This window comes from Camelus bactrianus, chromosome 16, assembly GCF_048773025.1.
Source record: "Camelus bactrianus isolate YW-2024 breed Bactrian camel chromosome 16, ASM4877302v1, whole genome shotgun sequence".
Lineage (NCBI taxonomy): Eukaryota > Metazoa > Chordata > Mammalia > Artiodactyla > Camelidae > Camelus > Camelus bactrianus.
The window spans coordinates 32706860-32727565 of record NC_133554.1 but is presented as its reverse complement, the minus strand read 5'-3'; the positions used below and the strand labels follow the sequence as shown (position 1 = coordinate 32727565).

At 47.1% G+C, this 20706-nt stretch overlaps 2 protein-coding genes across 5 annotated transcripts in view; one reads left to right on the top strand and one right to left on the bottom strand.

The window, feature by feature from the left end:
- The window catches only part of SKAP1 (src kinase associated phosphoprotein 1), a 255383-nt gene extending 254128 nt beyond the window's left edge, over window positions 1-1255 (top strand). The window contains exon 13 of the mRNA XM_074342968.1: window positions 891-1255. The gene's annotated coding sequence lies outside the window, so the exon portion shown is untranslated. The remainder of the gene's footprint in view (window positions 1-890) is intronic.
- A 9034-nt stretch (window positions 1256-10289) lies between these two features.
- SNX11 (sorting nexin 11) lies at window positions 10290-18618 on the bottom strand. Of its 4 annotated transcripts, XM_010960537.3 has the most exons (8): window positions 18389-18617; window positions 16265-16324; window positions 15242-15296; window positions 14719-14805; window positions 14357-14457; window positions 13002-13097; window positions 12558-12773; window positions 10290-11800 (listed from the first exon to the last, which is right to left on the bottom strand). In XM_010960537.3, the coding sequence occupies exons 3-8, from the start codon at window positions 15281-15283 to the stop codon at window positions 11527-11529; spliced, it is 816 nt and encodes a 271-aa protein (XP_010958839.1). In that variant the 5' UTR covers window positions 15284-15296; window positions 16265-16324; window positions 18389-18617; the 3' UTR covers window positions 10290-11526. The 4 variants fall into 4 exon arrangements, with proteins under 4 accessions (XP_010958839.1, XP_010958838.1, XP_010958837.1 ...); XM_010960536.3 differs by lacking the exon at window positions 14719-14805 and having other exon boundaries at window positions 18389-18618; XM_010960535.3 differs by lacking the exon at window positions 16265-16324.
- Between the last annotated feature and the right edge of the window lie 2088 nt (window positions 18619-20706).

Here is a 20706-nt window from a genome sequence, read left to right as displayed (position 1 = left end):
CAAGGCTAGCACGATGTCTCTAGCTCCACCTCCCCGCCTTAAAAGGAAGCAGCCTTTGTTGCTGGGGGTGAAGGATGACATGTGTGACAGTGATACAAACGGGCCTTAGAATCTTTCAGACCAGGGCCCACGCGAGTGTGCAGCAGCAGCTGAGTGGTTCATTTAGGAATATACAGAAGGAGCGATCGTCCTCTCCGATGCCCGTGTACACGCATGAACCATCAGCTCAGGCCTTTCGCTCAAGTTCTGACTTTATGACTTCCCCAGTGAGGACTCCACTTCCGGGCCACGAGGGCAGAAGAGTTGGAATTCTCCTGTCAAATCTAAATAAATTCACCCTCCTTCACTCAGTCTTTTATTTAATGACAGACTGTTTATCTCCTCGTTCTCTCTACCCAGCAATTCCACATCCAGGGGTTTATCCTGCAGCTGCACTTGCACAATGATACACAAGCAAGGTTGTCTGTAATAGCAAACCTAACTGTTTGGAAGTGACCTAACTGTTCAATAGAGGCCTCATCAGGTAACTGGAGTAGTTCATAGAATTTAATACTATGCAACAGTAAAATAAAAAAAAAAAAAAGAAGGAAAGAAAGGATGCTCTCTGCACATATGGAATACATTCTCAGATATGTTGGTAAGGGGAGAAACAGAGAAGAAAGGAAGGCCTGATTTGCTCCATTAGTTTAAAAAGGGAGTCTGCAATTGCTTCTCTATGTATGAGATACCACTGGAAGGTGAAAGACGATTGTCTCCTGGTTGTCTCCAAGGATGGAGAAACGGCATGACTGTGAGACAGGGTAGGAGGGAGACACCTTTTACTCTCTGCCCTTTTATACTGTCTATATTTCAAATCATAAAAGCAAATGTATGTATTTTTCCTTCTTTAGGACATATATCCTTCATTCCACCCTGCCTTTATGAAGAAACTGTTCATCCAGAGCTCCCACTCCCTCCCCCGCCAGCCCACCAACACCGTGGACTCTTCTCTGTAGGGAAGAGACTGAAGCCTCCGACACGTGCAGGAACAGTAAACCACCAATAAGACAAGCGAGAAGAGGCACGTTCAGCAGACCTGTTACTAAACCTGCCTCCTCAGAGCTGAGCCCATCTCTAAACATGTCCACACATCTACTTCTGCCTTCTCCACAGCCTTGTCACAGAGAAGGTGAGAGAAGGAAACCTTTGGAGGAGGAAGTTGCTGGTTGCTTTGGCTGGCTTGAAAAGCACGAATAAACCTCAGATTTGGCTGCTTGCCATGTGTGATGGTGTTGTGTTTCTTATTGTAATGGTATCAGAATGCTGGCTCTGGGCATTCTCATCACCCGCAAAGCGTCGAGATAAAACAAAAGCCCAGACAAACAGGAGGACGTGCAGTTGTCTTTAGGGGCTGAACCATCTCCACACCCCAGGCTTGCCCAGCCTCTGGTTGGCTTCTCAGACTTCCTTTCATTGCCTACTTGGTTGTGTGTGTGTGTGTGTGTGTGTGTGTGTGTGTGTGTGTGTGTGTAGTCAGCACATTGGAGAGTTCCTTTTGGGGCCTCAGTTAACAACCCCACTGTGTCCTGTAGGCCAAGAAGTGCTTTGGGAAGGGCTTGTCTCCTTTTCCTATTGCCCATACCTAACTCATGACCTATGGGTTATCTGTGCCTTGAAGAGGCAGCAAAACATAATAGTTAAGAACGTAAACTCTGAGGGGAGAGGCTATAGCTTTAGTGGTAGAGCACATGCTTAGCATGCATGAGTTCCTAAGTTCAATCCCCTGTACCTCTGTTAAACAAACAATAAATAAATAAACCTAATTACCTCCCCCCCACAAAAAAGAACATAAACTCAGGAACCAGATAGCCTAGGAATAAATCCCAGTTCCCCATTTACTACATATATTCTCTAGAGCAAGTTACTTGACCATTTATGCCACAACTTCCTCATTTTTAGAAGGGGTGTACTCCATCTCACTGGGTCATTAGGAGACTAAAGAAGTTAAGATATATAAGGTACCTAGAACACCTCCTGGCACGTAGTAACTACTCGATAAGTTTTAGTTATTTTTATTGCCTGACTCACTACAAGAGAAATTTTGAGAGATGGACAACTTAGCAGCTATAGAAATTTTATCTCCACAGTTGCCTATTTGGAGAACTCCTGGATTGGTGGGAGCCTGCCTCACTTCTGTAACAACTATATTATAGTCCTGCAGTAAGATCATTTCACATCACCAAAGAAAGAAACTGGGAGCAAAAAAGGATGTTGTCAGTGGATTCCAAGTTTCTCAAAATATCCTATGCTAGCTATCCATTTCCAGTTTTTTCTGACCCAGGAGTAAAACAGAAGGAAGTGTTTTGTATAATGTGATGGATAAAGAAGTAAGAAAAGGGGACAATTTAAGTCTGGGAGGGAAAGAAAAGTGAGATAAAAGTCAGTACAGAACTGTCCATAATGTCCCCTCCACTTTACACAGGGTGCCAAAGGAGAAGTGACCACTAGGTGGCAGCAGATGAGCAGATGAGCCAAAGGGAACCAATTGCCTTCCGTTTTAGGAAGCTTTGCACCAATCCCAACCTACTGGTAAAGACAATGGGCATTGTTCTAAAGTGATTAACAGAGGGAGCAAACAGAAGCACCTCTGTGCCCCAGGTTGCCCCCTCCCTGGAGAACCCTCAGGGACCCAAGTCTGGAAGTCTTGGTGGCTAAGAGGAGAGAACAAACACCATTGTGCCACTTTTCTATGACAGAGACACCAGAAAAGGGGAAACCAGAAGAGGAAGAGCAGGTTATCTGGGGCGGGGGCGGGTGGAGCGGAGCAAGGTCAAGGTACTTCTCCACTCTCTACCCAGTGCAACACTCTCTCAGTGGCATGGCCGCTGGCTTCCAGTATTTAAAACAAAACCCCCTTAGTGCAGTAGTTCCTTCTCTATCCGTGGACCTAAGGAAACAACCATTTGCCAAACTGCAAAGGGCTTTTGGCATCTCCATCCATTGCACCACACTCAGACTTCTGGCCCTTCTAGCTGTAAACCTTAGAGAAAAAGTAAAGTGGATTGGCCCTGAAAGATACAAACAAATGGACTAATTGGGAATCTAGTCCATAGCCATCTGGCTATCTCAGACATTGTTACATGCTGGAAAAGACACAGCCAGTTCAAAGGGTTAATGAGACTATCTACAGACAAAGGGTCTTCTTTGTCAGGGGAAAGTTCTGAAGGAGACCTTTTAGAAGCAGCAGATTCCTACAGTCTGCCTGAAGCTAAACGTCACCTAGCAGAACCACTCCCCTACTCAATTCCACAGCCACCATCTCAGCCAACAGCCTCAGAAAGCAACTGGCTAATGAGATTACTGCTTCTCTGTTTGACTCCACTAACCAAATCCCCACCTTACTGCCTGTGACTAACTGGATAACTGGGGCATTAGACCACTTAACTAACCACATTATACGTACGATGGCTTCTTAACAGCCATTAATTGCTCTGGCACATGAAACAGGAGAGGGTAAGAGTGGAAGGCTTTTTCCGTTCTTTGATTTTATGTAAAGGAGAGAAAATAAGAAAGCAAGAAAGCGAAGATCCTATATTTAAGAAGCAAAGGTGTAGCTGCCTTTTACAGATAAATAATAATTTACACAGGGCTTACTGGCATCCATTGGATAATCTGACCTGAGGCTGATACAGTTTGGCCTGCATCATCCAGGCTGAGATCTGAGAATACTAAATGCTCTGAAAGCAGTCTTTCAGCTACATTTCATTAAAAATACATTTCCAGTGTGTTTCCTCTGTCATCCATATAGTAAAATAGCACATTGTTTTGCAACTATCTCAGTATTAAATTTTCCCATACGATGGCCTGTTACATCTCTTAGAAATCTGTACTTAATTCAAATCCAAATACATCTTTCCCTCTGGTGAATAAAAATGGGAAAGAGAAGAGAATTCCTATTGTCTCATTCCCTAAACCCAGACAGTTTGATTCCATTTAAAGTGAGAGCAGTGCCAAAGGGTGGTGCCAACTAGATGTCCTCCCTCCTGTTAGAAACAGATACTTTATCTAAATGCAATATGTAAGGAACAGCCTAAATTTCAAGTTATCATTAATTGTTTTTTAGCACTTTAGCTTGCTTGATTGCACCACCTTATTTGTAATCAGTTAGTCTTTGCAAGTGGCAAAACTGAGGATCTGAAAGGTGGTGACTTGAAGAAAAAATCACACAAAATCTGCTGTCGAAGAGGAAATGAAACTAGGGATTCTTGAAAATCTCAGTCTGCTGCTCTGCTTATTGAATCACTTGAGTTCTATTGTGGTGAGACACCTCCAGTGACACATTTCCAAAATCCACATTTCACACCAGCCGCTTACATCACAATAAAGCAGTGGTGTCAATGCAAAGAGTGAGATAATACGCGAGGGCGGGGTGGGGTGGGGTGGCGCGGGACACAGTCCTGCCTTTAAAAACCTGTCTGAGAAAGGAGTTAAAGAGAAGCAAGAAAGAAAAAAGACAGAAACCACTGTTCTTTTTTCTCCTTTTTTAAATTTTTATTTCTTTTTTGAACTTTTTTCTCTCATTTTAAGAATAAAACTCTTAGATGCCAGGGACAGAGGTGCTTTAATCTTTGCCCAAAATGAAGCTTTCCCTGAAGGTCTCCCCACCAGGAGCAAGTCTGGAAGGATAAATCTTGAGTGGCACTGATTTGCTAATCCCCAGAGCCATCAGCAAAAATCTGTGGCGCTGACTTTAGAGAAAGCAGCTGTCTACACAGAGGATGATCCCTGCTACCCAGCCCAGTGACTCAAACTAATTTTCTAGTTTGTGGATTACCATAGTCCTTTGCCTGCCCCTCCCTCCTGCCCAGCTATTTCATTCCCGTTAGAATTTACAGAGATTGGGTAGGGAGTTTGAAACTTACAACTAAAACAGATTTTTCTTCTTCAAAGGATTTGAATTATTCTCCCTATTTTCCTATCCAAAACTAACTGTTCAGAAAACGTGCTTTTGTTTTTTGAGGGTTTTTTTTTTTCAGTTAGAATGAATTGATGACCACCTTTTTGCAGTGCTTTTGAGATTCAAATAATGATATATTTTAAGATGCAGCCCATTTTGTACCAAAACCTTTTATGAATATAATGCCTCCCCCCAAAAAAACCAAAAAACCCTATAGTGTTAGAGGAAACTAAAGTACAGTTAATAGAGCAACTATATAATTTTCCAAATGGAGACATTTTTGAGACTGAAAGGGGACGTTATTAATAAGGATGCCATGACCTCAGGTATAAACTGAGATGAGTGGTCACTTAAAAACTATGGCAGAATGGGTTGCCAAGTCAGCAAAGGAGGGCACAGTAGACAGAGATGACCTGGCTCTCCCGGTACAACGCTTGGGAACCTCCCTTCTAACGAAGTCCTCTCCCCAGCAGACCCGGCTCCTAGGCAAACTCTGCCAACTAGGCTTTCTTTCTCTGATTCCCAGGCTGTTCTGAGAGGCCTGGTATCTCTGGTGTAGAGCTGCTTGTGGGGCTGACTGGCTGTCAGCAGCTGTGTGTGTTCATTTCCCTCATGGGACCCATCACAGCCCACCACCCTGCCACTTGGCAGTGTGCCACGGAGGGAAGCTTTTTTGTGGCTCTGGGCAACTGTATCCCAAGTCCTTGCCTCCAGGGATGGGAGTGACTTCCAAGAGGCTTCTCTTCTAGTGCTGGTCCTCAAAGAGGGCATCTGGTTCCACTGTAGACACTCTTAACCTGATGGTGAGCAGCTGGCCACCTTTTATCCCCAACACGTGATCATGGAACAGAAAACAGGCTACAGACTCCTCCCTTTTGCCCACAGTCAGGCACTGGCATTGCTCTGCCCTGAATCACCAGGGTGGCACATGCACCCCTGCCTACATTTACTGGATGCCTCCGGTGGGTGGGCGCTCTGCTGGGCCTGTCATTAATATCTTCCTCCTTCCGGAAAACACCTAGCATCTGGAGAATTGAGAGCATTTCTTCAACATCTCCAAGGCAGTGCAGTGGAGGTTTGTGGGAGAGAACTTGGAGCTTACTTCACTCCATTAATACAAGGCTTCTCAACCTGGCACTACTGACATTTGGGCCAGATAATTTTACGTTCCTGGGGGCACCGCTGGATGTTAAGCAGCACCCCTGGTCTCTATCCAGTAGATGCCAGTACTACTGGCCCCTCCAGTCCCCCCTCCCATTCTGACAACTAAAAATGTTTCTAGACATTGTCCAAGGTCCCCTGGGAACAAAACCGCCCCTGGTTGAGAACCACTGCTTCAGGGCATTTGGGTGTGCAGAGGGCCAAGCACAGAGAAACTGCCCTGCCTTCTAGAAGTTTTAACTTTAGTCACTGGACTGTGTGATGGGGGAAGTTTATGGCTAGGTTGGGAAGACACAGAGTTTAAATGCCATGAATTCCTCAGGGTTTAAGAACCAGCAAGCCAGCCCTCATGCTCCACGGGAGCCTTTGAGACTTACTGGCCTGCAGGGCTGCAGGTTTGCACTGTAAGAATGGTGCTTGAATGGAGAAGCCAGTACTTGATGATTTAGAGCTCCGTCACAGCCAGTCCCTGCTGTTTGGAGCGCGGAGGTTACCATCCTTGTTTCCCTGTTTCTGTGGCAGAAGTCTAAAAGGAAGTCTTGACCAGGACGGAGTTGGACACTGTGTACTACTTCAGAGCAAGAAACAGGTTTACAGAAAGGGCACCGCAGGCCGCTGCAGCCGAGGGCCCGCGCCAGGTCCCTGCGCTTCGCGCTGGGGATGGTGCAGCGCCAACGGCAGATCCAGGGCAGAAGTGGGGAGTCAGGACAGACTGTCATCTCACAGCTGTGATTCTCCTGGTCCTTTGTGTTAGCTTAGGGGAAAGTTTTCTCATACAAAAAGACTCCTAGGAGCTCTGTCAAGAATCGAAAAAATAAAGCAAAACCACCAAAACCCAAGAGATGAGGGGTCCGGTGTCTTTGTCGTCCTTGCCTGCAGAGGCCGGTCAGGAGGGCCACTGCTGGCCCCGATGCCAGCCAGAGCGCTGTCGGTGCTGCCTCCCCTGGGCCCTGAGTCTGAGGCACCTGGAAGGGTTATTAGCAGGATTGGAACTCATCCCTCTGCTGGGACTAGATCATAATTACAGTAATTTTCTAACAGAGCGCGGCAGTAGGACTGTTTAATCAGCATCTGACTCCCCTGTGATCCCAGCCCTCATCACTCAAGGAGAGGAGTGGGATGGATCTTAAAGAGACAGTGCCCGCCTTTCAGCACTGCTAACAGATGTGCCCTAATTGGTAGAATATATCTAAGTCTCGTAGCTCATAGCAGGCAGGTTGCATCGCCTCCAGCAAACCACCTCGGGCTCTCACTACTCTGGGCCTTCTGCTGGAGGGATTCGGTCAGGCTGCTAGTGGCCTGGCTTCTCACACCAACACGGCCACCAGGGGAAGGGACACACACAGGGCTAGAGCACTTACGAGGGATGTAACTAGATTTGAAAGGATGGCTTGAAGGAAAAAGTGCTTGGCTGAAGACAGGAAGAAGGGACTTGACAGCCACAGAGGAGAAGTCTTGACTGGCAGCTTCCCATAACCCAAAGATAACAGCAGCGTCTCGTGTTCCTGCTCTTCCAGGGGGAAAAAATCCTTGAAGACTTTCGGGGAGTCCTTTCGTTCTCCCACTAGCTTCGCATCTCATTCACCCCGCTCGTCCTTCCTGCCTCTTTCACGGCAATGTCAGTTCCCCTTGTTTTTCTCTTTTGCTTGTGGAAATGGACCAGGTCTCCCCTAAATGGAAGTACATTCACTCTGCTCACTGAGTCAGGAGCGCGCCATCTCCTAAAATGTGTGGCTCTTATTATACTTTTGAACAGAAATGGTCCATGTTTATTTATCTTGAAATTTGAGGTTCCAGCTTTCTAAGCTCCAAATCCAGCCATTACTGTGCTGGAACTGGTTTCCCCCATAAATTATTTCTCTAGAAGATGCTAGGACTGGCCCCTGCTGCCCTGCCCTGTGGTAAGCCATATGCATACCTGGTCTTCATAGCAGTTCCTGAAAAGAGTTTCTTAGAAGAGCTGGGGCAGGGAGCAGACGAGAGATAGGAGGTGGGTGGGGGCTTCCAACGCAGACTGAGGAAACCCTCAGGAAAGAAGTGGTAAAGAGAGCAGGAAGAGGGATGCTCATCCACAGTTCAGAGAAAGCTTACCTTGAACCAGGCCATGCGCCCTCTACAGGGCTCAGTACCTGCTGGCAGAGGGCTACCCAGGAGAGGCGGCTTATGATCAGTGCCCAGGTACAACTGAGGACACACCATCCTGCGCTGCAGTGGCTACCTGCTTGGCTTTAGCTGCATCTCAGCTGGCGGCTCCCACACAAATCCGCAGATGCCACACGAGCCCCTAATGAACACTCCTGGGACCTCTACGAGGCAGGCCAGGAGCTGGTCTGTTTCCACTCCTACCTCCAACCTTGCATCCTCCCAACCCCTAAGGTGTTAAAAATAATCAGCAAGAGCTGAGGCATATAAACAAATTCACAAACACGGAGCTGAGTGTCCAATCAGACTGTTAAAAAGTCATCTCCTAGGCAAAGCTACCAGAGGAGGTACAGGGTACCTAGGACTTGGGGGTGTGGCTCTAAAGCTTTAACGGTCAGAAAACTGAGGATTGTGGAGGAGCTCTGATTTCTAAGAACAACTCTGAAAAGTTTTGCAGAGGGAATTTTTTTTTCCCTCAAGTAGTGGCGGGGTTTTTTTTTTAAGTTTTTTGGGGGGTAAAAAAACACCTTATTTTATAGAATTTGGGAAGTACCTCTCACATGAGTATATTCTACCACCATCTAAAAACATGCCTTTTAAAAACCATGCTCAGCCCAGTTTCCTCAGCTAGAAAATGGGTTTAATACTTGCCTGCTCTCCTCACTGGGCACTGTGGTCAAATAAAACGATGCGTATGAAACTTACTACTTTCATACATGAAAACCTACCCCCTCCTCCACTCACATACACACACACCCCTCCTTCCACAAAACAAAACCCATGAGCTTGGAATCACTTATCCTGGGTAACAGATGACTAGACTTGGGCCATGGAAGGAGCTGTCAGAAGAAAGGTGACTATAAATCAGGCACAGAACCTACTTCAAATCTAAATTCTAACAAAAAATACTTCCATTCTACAAAGCAGCTCCATGGACCAACCCCTCCCCCGTTAGCACCCCCCATCTTCCGTACAGAGGCCATCAACCACGGTGGCCAGCCCTCAGTACACACAGGGACAGAGCAAAACGTGAGCAGATGGTACTGCCTAAATGGAGAGGAAAATCCATCTTTATTTTTCTGGTAACTCCAGGCCTGTGTTCTTAGAAAAACTCTTCCCCTCAGGACATCTCCTTCCATGGCCTACACTCAACTCTGCGCAAGACAGTGAGGGGATGGTGCCTGGCCTTAGATTAACTGAGGTGCTGTTGGATGCACGGTTGTTAATGGATCATTAAAAAAGCCGGCAGTCAGAAAAATCGCATCCGTGTCTCTGAATGGCTCCTGCTGTCCCAGCAGCCTACCCTGCTGGCAGAACGAGCTGCTGAGCACCAACTCCAGGAAGAAAGGAGCGAACAGAAGAAGGCCAACCCAGCTTGCTGTTTTTTGGCTGAGTAGGGAATTGACACAGACCACCTCCGGCTCCTGTCTGGAAGTTTCGAGATCAGAGAGCTTCAGGCACAGCTGGGTTCACAGCTGCACCATTTGGAGCATTGGACTCATTAATATTCATGAGTCATCCCCACCAATCGGCAGAGCGGATGCCATTAGCTTAGCATCTGTCGGGTTTTTGTGAGGGTTGTGTATGGAGTTTTTTTCCCCTTTTAAATGAACTTCTTTTGACATTTTGGATTTGCCTCTGTGGGTTTTCTATCCTCGCCTTGCTCTGCTGCATCATATAAAGGAGAGACCCAGGGGAGGCGGGCAGGAAAGAGAGATGCGTCCCAGCCAGGACTCTGCATCTGCCTGTTGACAAACTTTATTTCTCTTTCAGCACCTGGCACCGCAGACAGGCTGCGAGGATGGAAGCGGCATCAGGTAAATTACACCTAACAAGGTTCGTGCCCAGAACTGTGAGAAGAGCTGGATCCTAGCTCTTTGGAAGGCAATTCTTCCTCCAATGGTGAACTTGAGCTGCACACACAATGCAGGAGAGCTGCCACGCACGGTTCTGAACCATTATTTCCACGCTGATAAACTCATGATTTATGGAAGCCCTCACTCCCTCCTCCACTGCTACAGCTTGTTAGACACCAATTGCCACAACAGTCTTAAATACTTGAATTTTATTTCAGGCCAAAGCCCCTCAACTCTGAACTAAATGCCATGACAGTCCCACAGCATAGGCTGGCAGTAAAAGAGCCCGGGGACAGGGTGGGATGGCCAGAGGGGGGAGCGGGCGAGAAGAAGAACCACACACGCAAACCCAAGTGCAGAGCGAGGCAGAATGCCAGCGGCACTCACCTCCTCGCAGCTCTGGCTCTCGGTGGAGAGAATTATGGCAGCAGGAGGGCAGAATGCCTCATTGTCTGAAGGAAGGCGTGTTGTTCCTCATCTCCATCCCCAGAGCCCTCTCTCCAGGCAGAAACAAAGCCCCTGCATGCCACTGGATTGAACATACGGCCTCCCTGCATCACAGCAGAGGGACACCGTGGTGGCTGAAGCCCTGGGGGCAGGGAGCTATTACTAAGGGAGAAGAAAAGGATTCGAAAAAGAAAGGAGCCCATGCTAACCCTGCAGAGAAGACAGTCACGTCTCTGCTTTATAACCAGAGAGACAGTGACAGCCCAGGGAAGCCTTTCCAAAACAAAGCCCCCTGGGCCGTTCCCTCTCCTCTGGCCCCTTGTCTTTCATGGATGGCCTTGAGCTATTTCATGGGTCTCAGGCCCCACACAGCCAGGCTGAGGTCTTGGGATGCACAGGAAACCCCAGCAACAGGCCTCACAGCACCGTTCCGTTCAGTGATGTTAGTGGAGGGAAAGCAAGGAGGTGGGAGAATAAATATTCACCCCCCTGCCATGCAAGGAGGTAGGCAAGGGGCCAGCCTCCCAGAAACAAAGTGCTCCAGGGGCTGCAGCAAAAACAAAGCCAGTGGGAATACAGTGCACAAGCATTTCTGGTGGAACAATATTCAATACGGCAGCTTAAAACCTGCCACCTACAGATCCCCAAAACCGGTCACCTGAGACAGTGCTCCTGGGCCCATTAACAAACCTCTAAAGAAATTCAGCTCCAGGAGAGTAAATATGGAGTTCAGTTCAAAACCAACAACCCCTGGGCCTTGTGCTTAACTTATAAGCATCCGCACAGTGTCTATTCCTATGGAGGAAGCTTGAGGAGTTGTCGTGACCGCCCTCCACGCGCCCAATCCCGAGCAGAGGCAACGGGAAGACACAAAGCAGCCCAGCCTCCCCACCACCTGCCTGTGCCCGGCCCCACCTGAGCAAGTCTCCCTGCCCATGTCTTCTTCGTCCACCTCAGAGCACAACCCAGTGCTCTGACCAGAGCTCACTTTTCTAAAGCTATTTCCAACTGACCAGGGTCCAAAGGCACAGCATGGTCGCCTCCCACGGCCCTCCTCACAGGCTGAGGAGCAGAGATTCCCTCATCAGGTCTTGCAAAACCACAGCATGGCAGGGAGGAGGGCGGCGGGAGCGGGGGGCTCTCCAAGGAAGGCGCCTCAGAGTCAACAACAGGAGTCCACACCTCGAAGTGGTCCTTTTCTTCCCCAGGAGGCGGTGAGGAAGAGTTCCTCCTGCCTGATCTTGGAAGAAAGCAGCAACTGGAAAAGAGTGGGAAAGGGAAACAAAGGGCATGAACAGATGAACAAAAATGAAAGGACAAACACAAGTGAGTGGACATCAAAAGGAGGTCTAGCCACATGGCAGAGTATTACTCAGCCATAGAAAGGGATAAAGTGCTGACACACACACAATGCGGATGCACCGTGGAAGTGCGCTAAGTGAGAGAAGCCAGTCACAAAAGACCACATATCATGGGACTCCATCTGTGTGAAATGTCCAGAATGGGTGAATCCATAGACACAGAAAGTAGACAGTGGTGGCCAGGGCTGGGGGGCGGGGAAAATGGGGAGTCACTGCTGATGAGTACACGACTTCTTCTGGGGTGATGAAATTGTTCTAGAGTTGACTGTGGTGACTGATGGCTGCACAACTTTGTGAATAAACTAAAAACTACTGAACTGTACACTAAAAGGGTGAATTTTATGTATGTGAATTGTATTTCAATAAAGTTGTTTTTTAAAGAAAACGGGGGTGAGGGGTAGTGGATAAAGAACAAAACAAATAAGAAAGCCTTCTGTTCTTTCTCCCCAGGTTCCAATAGGAGAGCCTGCTCCCCAGGGATGGGCCCCCAGCCCCCACAGAACCCTGGGCGTGGGAGAGAACATGGGATGTGCACGGGCCTCTTCTGAAAGGCTACCAGCCCTGTGACATGACTTTCTCTACCAGTGGATACCTCATGGGCCCAGGTCACAGCATCCCCAGCCCCTGGTGCTTCAGAAAAGAGTCTGCAGTTACCTCTTAGGCGGGGGGTCTCCTTTAGCCAGGTGAGAAGAGCCCCGCCTCTCTTCCTGGGCCCAGCCACAGTTTGACATAGCATAGTGAAGAATGGCGTCGGAAACGGACATGGGGCTTCGGCCCTGGACACAGGCTTCTATCTCAGGCACCGAGAGCTGGCTTTGCAGGAAAAGGTGTAACTGGCTGTCTGACAGGAGGACCACACTCTGCAGGACTCTGGGCCAAACACAGATAGGGCAACACAGCGCATCACTCTGAGCAGTGGCTCTCCCCAGCTCTGTCCTCTGAAGGGCTTTGGCCTGAGTGAGCACTGAAGGCATGAGGGTGCGACAAAAGCACCTAACACGTGCGTGCCTCCGTGTTCCAGGGGCCGCCCGGCCCAGCACCTCCCCACACCCCGCCCTCTCTCCAGGAGGCAAGTGCCAGGCCGCCAAGCACACTCACTTTTCGAGGAAGTGCTGCAGACCTTGTCTCCGCTTCTCAATGAACTCATCTGAGCTGCCAAAGAAGGTTGACTTCCCAGGAAGTTCTGGTACAGGCCTGTGAGATCACATAATGTAACACCCAAGTTAAGCGTATCATCCAAGACAGTCATTCCAGCCCCTGATCAAGCAAATTCCCTAAAAAGAGGCACAAATCAATACAAATAGCACTTAATAAGGTGGCAGGGGAAGGGGGCCCACACCGACTGACAGCACGCTGTGTGTCAGGCACCGTGCTGGCTTACAAACCTCACTTCATTTAATCCTCCCCAAAACCCCACAAGAAAGGTATCAGTGCCCCCATCTGAGTGTTAAGGAATAGAACCCAAGTTTAGTAAATTTCCCAAAGTCACACAGCATAGCAAGCAGCAGAGCTGGTATCCATGCCAAGTCTCTGACTTAAAAACTGCATGCTGCTAAACTACACTGGTTACAAAACCCACTCCCACCATCAGCTATTACTTTAAAAGGAAGAAACTTGGACATGGAGACATGCAGAATGTTGAGTCCTTGTGTGTAAATTACGACCACCTTCTCCAATCCCAGAAGGTACATGCTTGGAATTTTCTAGAGGTAGCTGAGTTGCAGCAAATCATCCGCAAACTCTTTAAGCCTCTCTAGCCTCTCCGATGAAGCATGCATGCCACATGCTTTAACAACAACAAGCCAGACTGGACGGTGCAGGATCTGCTCAGAGGAAGTGCCTACTGGCTTATGAGGGCCTGACTCATGACAGTGGCCTCCTCAGTCCGACACGTTAACTAACTGGCCTGGTCATCAACAGTCACCAGAGCGTTGAGTGCCCACGCTGTGGTGGAGTTGTGTTCTAAACAGTCTCCATGGTTTTAGGACTATTTGGAGGATGTAAGTGAGGAGTGAACAACACTGTTTTCCTGAGGCTCTCAGTCTCATATCTCTGGATAAAGGTCCCCACACAAAAAAGTAAAAACAAACAAACAAACAAACAATTTTTACATATCAAATGGACAGGAACACCACCTGTCAAAATAGTCCAGGCACTAAAAAGTTCCTGACAACCAGCAATAGGCACACTTAAAAAGCTAGCAGTACATTTGTTTAGTCCCATGATATAAAACAAGAAAAAGATTTTTGTTATTTGTTTGGCTTTGTTAGGTCAAAATGTCAGACATAAGACCTCTGTCTTTACTTTTTTCACTGACTTGAAAATATAATTTAAGAGCACATTTCTGAATTTCCTTAGTACATGCCAAGTTTTCTTCATCGTCAATTCCAGTTGCCAAGTAAGCACCTAAAAAGCCAGAGTCGGAGCCAAGGAGGAAGCAAGAGCAAACTCACACTAAACCAGCATTTCTCTGCAGCTGCTTTCTCAGCCACACGAACTCCCGGTAGCGGCGACGCACACAGGACGTCTTGGCAGTAAAGGCCTTGCTGTTGGTCTACAGGCAGAAGCACACGAAAAGGGTTTAGTGGAAAAAGTCCAAGTTCACATGAACTCCCCCCAGTCACTCTGGCTGAGGACCCAAGCCACCAAGCCACAGTCCTGACCAGGGGCTCCAAGCAGCCTGAAGGCAACTCCAGGCTCTTTTTCCTCTCCTTCCTCCTTTTCTTCTGTCAAAACATCCACAAATAGGTTGACTCAGCACTGGCCTTCAGCCCTGGACGGCGTTGACCCCAATACTGAAGTTTGATGCACTTACGTGAAGAAATATCTTATAATCCACATATGAATTCCAGGAGCCCTCATTCTGCACACGGGGGTCCTGAACACGCACAGTGATCACCTCCTGGAGGTAAGAAACGCTCCTTCAGCTTCAGCTCAGCTCCATGGTAAGGCAGCTTTGACACACAGGTTGCCAGACTTTTCCACCCAGCCTCAACTCTCGTTCATTTGTTCATTTATTCATTCAATTCAACAAATATTTACCGACCACCCTCTAGGTGGCAGGCACTGTTCTAAGGCACCTGGCGTAGAACATGAAGAGACAAAAATCCTTGCCCTTATGAAGCTTACATTCTAGTACATTCCAACGAATGGAAAAGTTAGTGAAAATGGAACCCCATTTCCCAGTAACACCTTTTCTACTATTTCCTTCTGGCTTTACTTTGAGCTCATCAAAACCACCTGGGTGTTACTGTCAGAAGAACACTGCTAAGCAATATTCAAATCTCCCAAATCCCCTCAAACTTTTACCCACCTGTTCCTGGTGACCACATGCTTACCTCCTGCTCTTGGTTCTCCAACATCCTACACCAAAAGCCCATTGGAAGGGAACACCTGAGGAGGGACAGAAGACACAGGGCCGTCACTGTTAGTATGCTTCTGCTCTTATCACTCTGCCAGGGCAAAACCCTGAAACTGTCATCGACACGCCCCCCCCCCCCCCCCGGGGAAAGCCAGGCACCTTTTTTTGTTCTTGTGTAAAACTTAAGAGGAAGCAAAAAATTCCCCCACCTAAGCTCAGTGCAAAGTTGAAAGCCCTGGGGGATTTGCCTCCCTTCTCAGACCACAGCAGCGGGGACCCTGAACCAGACCACCTCTGGGCAAAACACGTTCAGGTCTGCACAGTGTCGCCTCAGGCAGCCAGAACAGGCAGTCTGGGTTGTAAAACCTTTCTTCCTGAGGACTGCAGGCAGGCAGTGTCTATGGGCACACACAGCACAGCTCTGCCAGGGAGCCTCACATCGCCCCCTCCTGGATGCTTAGAGACAACCAGGCCCCCACAAACACCAGTGCACCTAAATCTCTCTTTGTCTTGCTAAGCACAGTCACTGCCTCGGAGGTAAACCTCAGAGTTGGAGAGTTCCAGGGGCACCTGAGTGGGCTGCCCAGTTGTGACCTTACCTAATCCGATCTCGGGAACCCAAGCCAATGGGTCTAATCATTTCCTCTCTTGCGACATGCCACCCAGTTTGTACCTCTGCCCAAGCACCCCACAGCTGCATAGGTCGACTCAGGATGTTTTCCGCTCCTTTGCAAAGATTCATTAAAGCCTAAGCCACTGATTTCCCCCAGTGTGGCAGTTTACATGTGCAGCGACATCGCCCACTCCGACAAGGGGATCATGAAGGCTGCAGCACAGGGTTATTCAAGTCCAAAGGGGCCCATGATGTCACCTTCTGTTAAAATACAGCACTAATCTTGTTGCTCCTAGAACCACACCAGCAGCATCCACTCTGGCTGCTGCCTCCACCCTCTTCTCCTAAGTGCAGAACAATAAGCTTTAATTTCCCTTTCCAATTTACCTTGAAATGAAAACTGACTTCAGCCAATATGTACTGCCAACAAACGATCCAGGCTGGCTCCTGGGAAAACAAGACTATCTCTAAGCGCTCCCTCTCCTCCCACCCCGTGCCCATTCACACACCCACTCATTTTTACAGTCCCACAATTAATTTTAAACACATTCTCTTATTAGTTCTGCCTTACCATTAGAAGAGCGTGTAATGAGTTTCCTTCTATTTTATGTTGTACTAACACAAGGCTAACATTTCAAGAGAAGAGGAACTCATTTACACCACAAAATTAGAAGAGCACACAGCTTTCCCAGTCCTTCCCAATATACCAAAAGGTCTCTCTGCACAGACACCGCACACAGAGACGAGGCTGCGTGATACAGGACAAAGTCAGACTACACCGTCTAGCAAACTGGAGATTTTTGTGATTGCAATACCATCTTAAACAGTATTCTTGCTGACATTTTGATTTTTCATCTGATGCAGTCATCCACCACAAAGGGGTCCTGAACTGAAAGGTAAGAAATTCCAATTCTGTAACAACTGATGTATAACATCCTGGATGTAAGCAGGCAAATGCCTGTGACAAAACAAGGCAGGCCAACTTACTGTGAGCAAATTAACCACTCTGGATTAAAACAGGATTTTTTTTTTTTCTATTTTCAGGCATTTGGTAAACTGCCAGCACAGGAGCAGAGAGTTAAATACACTAAAGTGTCTTTTCACAAAAGTAATGACAGGAAAGATGATGACAAGGAAATCATCGTCATCCACACTCTCAGTGGAGCTCTCACATCTCCTGTGCCTTGAAAGGTCTGCCAAATTCAGGACCATAATTTAGTAACTAAATGCTCATCAGTCGCGGGCTCTGCACCACGTCCGAGGGCGAGTTCCTCTCTCCTTTGAAGCTCATACCACTTACAAACAAATAGCTATAAACTGGCTTTGAAAAAAAATCCTAGGACACCCAAAATACTGAATAATTTACATCTAAAGGCCTCTAAGAAAGTTTCATTTAGAGTTTCCTTTAAAACACTGGAACAAACACAAAAACCTAGACTTCAAGTAATAATTTCTAGCAACTATTATTCTCCATCAGCTTCCTCCCTGTAGATATCTCTCCTCATTTGAAGCGCCTTTCTGCCCTTGGAGGGGAAGGAGGAAGTTCTTAATTTTAGCTCTCTATATAATCTGGGAGATGGATCCATGTGTCATCCAAATAAGGACAGAGTCAGTGACCCTCTCAGCTACTTATGCAACTCATTCAGCACTAGCTACATTTCCTGGGCCCTTTTAATCACATCTGAAGTTTTCTTTCTCCACATGTACCAGCAGCATATCTCCAGGGAAAACCCAGTTGTTTGCTGTTTACAAAGTAGATTCCTTGTAAAAGAATGTCATAACAATCGAAAGTCTTAACAATTCAAGGTAACAATCCAAGGCTTTAGCGCCACCATTTCCCCTCTCATTCAAAATACTTAAGATACATTAAAAAACAAATGAGATGATAAAAGTATATAGAGCCACCGAGACTCCCATCCCTTCTTACTCATTCTTCGCCATTCTACAGATGGCAACTCAATAAGCTCTCCTTCCTAAACACCTACAGCTGGTAGAAGCAGCTCCCGTCTGACCAAGCTCTACCTGTTCTCAATCAAGCAGCTCTGCTCCATCCTTTTGTTTACTTGTAACTCGCCACTCTTTCCATATGGAAGTTAAGAATAGAAAGGCGACCACAATCTAGCGCAAGTGCCTCCTGTGTCCCCGTAAAATACTTGCCATTACTCCTAGTCCTAGCGTTTGAAGAAATGTCCCCAAACTTTTACTCCAGCCACTCCCCCTGCATTCTTAAAAAACCTAGGAGCAAAAAGGTCCATATAGTCCTTACTCTCATTTGCCGACTAAGCTTGGGTAGTGGGAAGGAAAGCTACTTTATACTTTAAAAATAAATGGGAAAGCCAAGTTTCCTTCCTTGGATGCCGAGCAAGCACCCGCCTTCATCCCGGGAGGTGAGACTGCTCCTTCCCTAGGATGTCAAGCAAGGTCCCAGCCCAAGCGCCGCTGCTGCGGCTCAAGCCCGCGGCCCTCACCTGAGAGCACCCACTCCCCGCGGCCCCGCCCACGTCCTCTCACCTGAGAGCAGCGCCCACTGCCCACAGAGACACCGCCAGCGCCCCACCATGTAGTCAGAGCCTGGGCTTCTCCTTCCGGGTGAGCGGCCGATGCCCCGGTGCACGACGGGAGAAGGCTGCTGACACACCAATCCTGGGTGCCCAGGACACCCCGCCCCCGCAGGCCGGGGTTCTCAGTGGCAGGCGCGAGCCCGGGCGGCTCGTTCGGGCTTGCCCGGGCCCGGGCTGGAGTCCGGATTCCCCGCCACTAGGGGCGCTGCAGGGTGCACGCAGGCGGAGGGAGGTGCCTAGGGCCTCTAACGTCCAATCCAGAGCCGCGTCCCGCCCATCGTTGTCAGGTCCAGCCAATCAGCGACCAGGGGCGTCCCTAAAGGTCCGGAAGAGGGCCCAGAGGTGCGAGGGAGAGGTACGAGATCTTGAGCACTGGGGGCTCGCTAAGTCCAGAGAGAGTTCCCATTTGAGCCTCGTAGGTTGCAGCTCCCCAGCGGAATTATCAAGCCAGATTGGAAAACTAGATGGTCCGAGCGAACTGGGACGGGCGAGCACACACCAGTTCCACTTGGGAAACAAGCCGAAGGAAGGATCGTGCAGCTAGTTAGCAATAAAGAAAAATCTGTTGATGAGGGCTTTTTTTTTTTCTTTAACATTATTTAAGTATCTGTTAACTACCTGCATAAAGATAATTTTAGTAAACGTAATATCAAAGAAAAAGTTAAGGTAACAGATGCAAGCTCTGGAGTTAGATGACCTGAGTACAATACCTACCCAGTACTACACTGACCGTGTCGGCCTTAAACTGGTCTTAAATCTTTGTTTCCTCTTCTGTAAGGTAGAGATCCTCATAAGGTAAGGTGCACGTACCTCAAAGCAGCTTTTCTCAAACTGTTGCTCTCAGGATCCCTTCACATTCTTACAAATGATTAAGGAACCCAAAGAGCTTTGGTTTATGTGCTATAGTCACCAGATCAGATATTACAATTAAAATTTCTTAAAATTTTTATTCACCTAAAACAATAATAATAAACCATTACATGTTAATATATTTTATGAAATATAAATACACTTTCCAAAACAAAAATTGCTAAGTAGAGTAGCATTATATTACAATTTTGCAAATATCTTTCATGTTTGGCTTAATAGAAAACAGCTGGGATTCTGATATTTGCTTCCCCATTCTCTCTGTTGTGCTGTTGTTTTGGACTAGGAAATGAAGAAAGTACGTTGTCACACAGATACATAGGTGGAAAAGGGAGGAGTATTTTAAACCTTCTCAGATAGTTGTGGATAATCTTCTTTGATACTAGGAAAACTCAACAAATTAGGTAGTTTCTTAAAGGTTAGTTGCAGTGGGAAATCTGAAACCATTTGGAAAATATTGGTTTCCTGAGTTACACAGATCTTCCAAATGTGGGTGCATTTTATTATTCAATATTTTTAAAATCACATATATTAAAATCATCACTGATCTCATCAGTCTTATGAAGCTAAGCTTACTGGTGGATACCACATTTTCATGTAGGGGCAGAAAACTTTCCCTTCTTCCCTCTGGTTCTTTGGCTGGTCTACTAATTAAACTGAGACGTAAGACAAACTAACAGGAGAAAAACCAATTTTATACTTAGGGGAGCCCCCTAAAAATGAGACCCATATAAGGCAATTGAGACATACATGCCATCCTGAGCTGAAGAATGGGATAGGGGCCTGGGCTTCAAAGCTGCGAGGGCAATTCACTGAACGAGAAGAGCATATGTTTGGTTATTAGAAGTTTGCCCAGCCACGGTGACAGATCTTTCAGATAAAAAAGTTATCTCTGGCAATAGCTTTTTGCTACAGGCCCCCTAACTAAATTCTTTTAGGTAATTTGGGAGAGGTGAAAATTTGTCCTGAGTCTGTTGGGTGTTATTACCTTTAGCTCAAATAATCCACATGCCAAATTAGCATATTTTGGGGTGGCACATTCTGCTCCCCTTCACAAACTTCAGATTTGTGAAATTTCCCCTTTCCAAAATTATAATTTTTGCCTGAAAGCTCAAATGTTATCATTGGCAGAAATACTTCCCTTCAGTGATTTTCCTTGAAGTGGCAGGCTCATTTCATTCAAATATCCAAGTCTGAATACCCAGTTTTTCTGTCAGTCATTCTTTCAAATAAAAATGGTATTCTATGAAAAAAAGCAGCTAGTTCAGCTCACACATCTCAAACAATTGCACAATCCTGTACTTCAGTAAGCAGCAGAAATGCTTTGTGTACATCTTCCATTTCAGCACATAGAACATTAAAAACACGTATACTCTAGGAGAGAGATTCATAAAATTAATC

Bases quoted from the DNA above. Each gene is read 5' to 3' on its own strand.
- SNX11 (XM_010960537.3), bottom strand. From the start codon at position 15,283: ATGGGCTTTTGGTGTAGGATGTTGGAGAACCAAGAGCAGGAG. The intron at 14,458-14,718 runs GTAAGTGCATCA...TTCTGCCTGTAG, and splicing joins ATTATAAGATATTTCTTCAC to ACCAACAGCAAGGCCTTTAC. The intron at 11,801-12,557 runs GTAACTGCAGAC...ACTCTTTTCCAG, and splicing joins GGAGACCCCCCGCCTAAGAG to TTGCTGCTTTCTTCCAAGAT.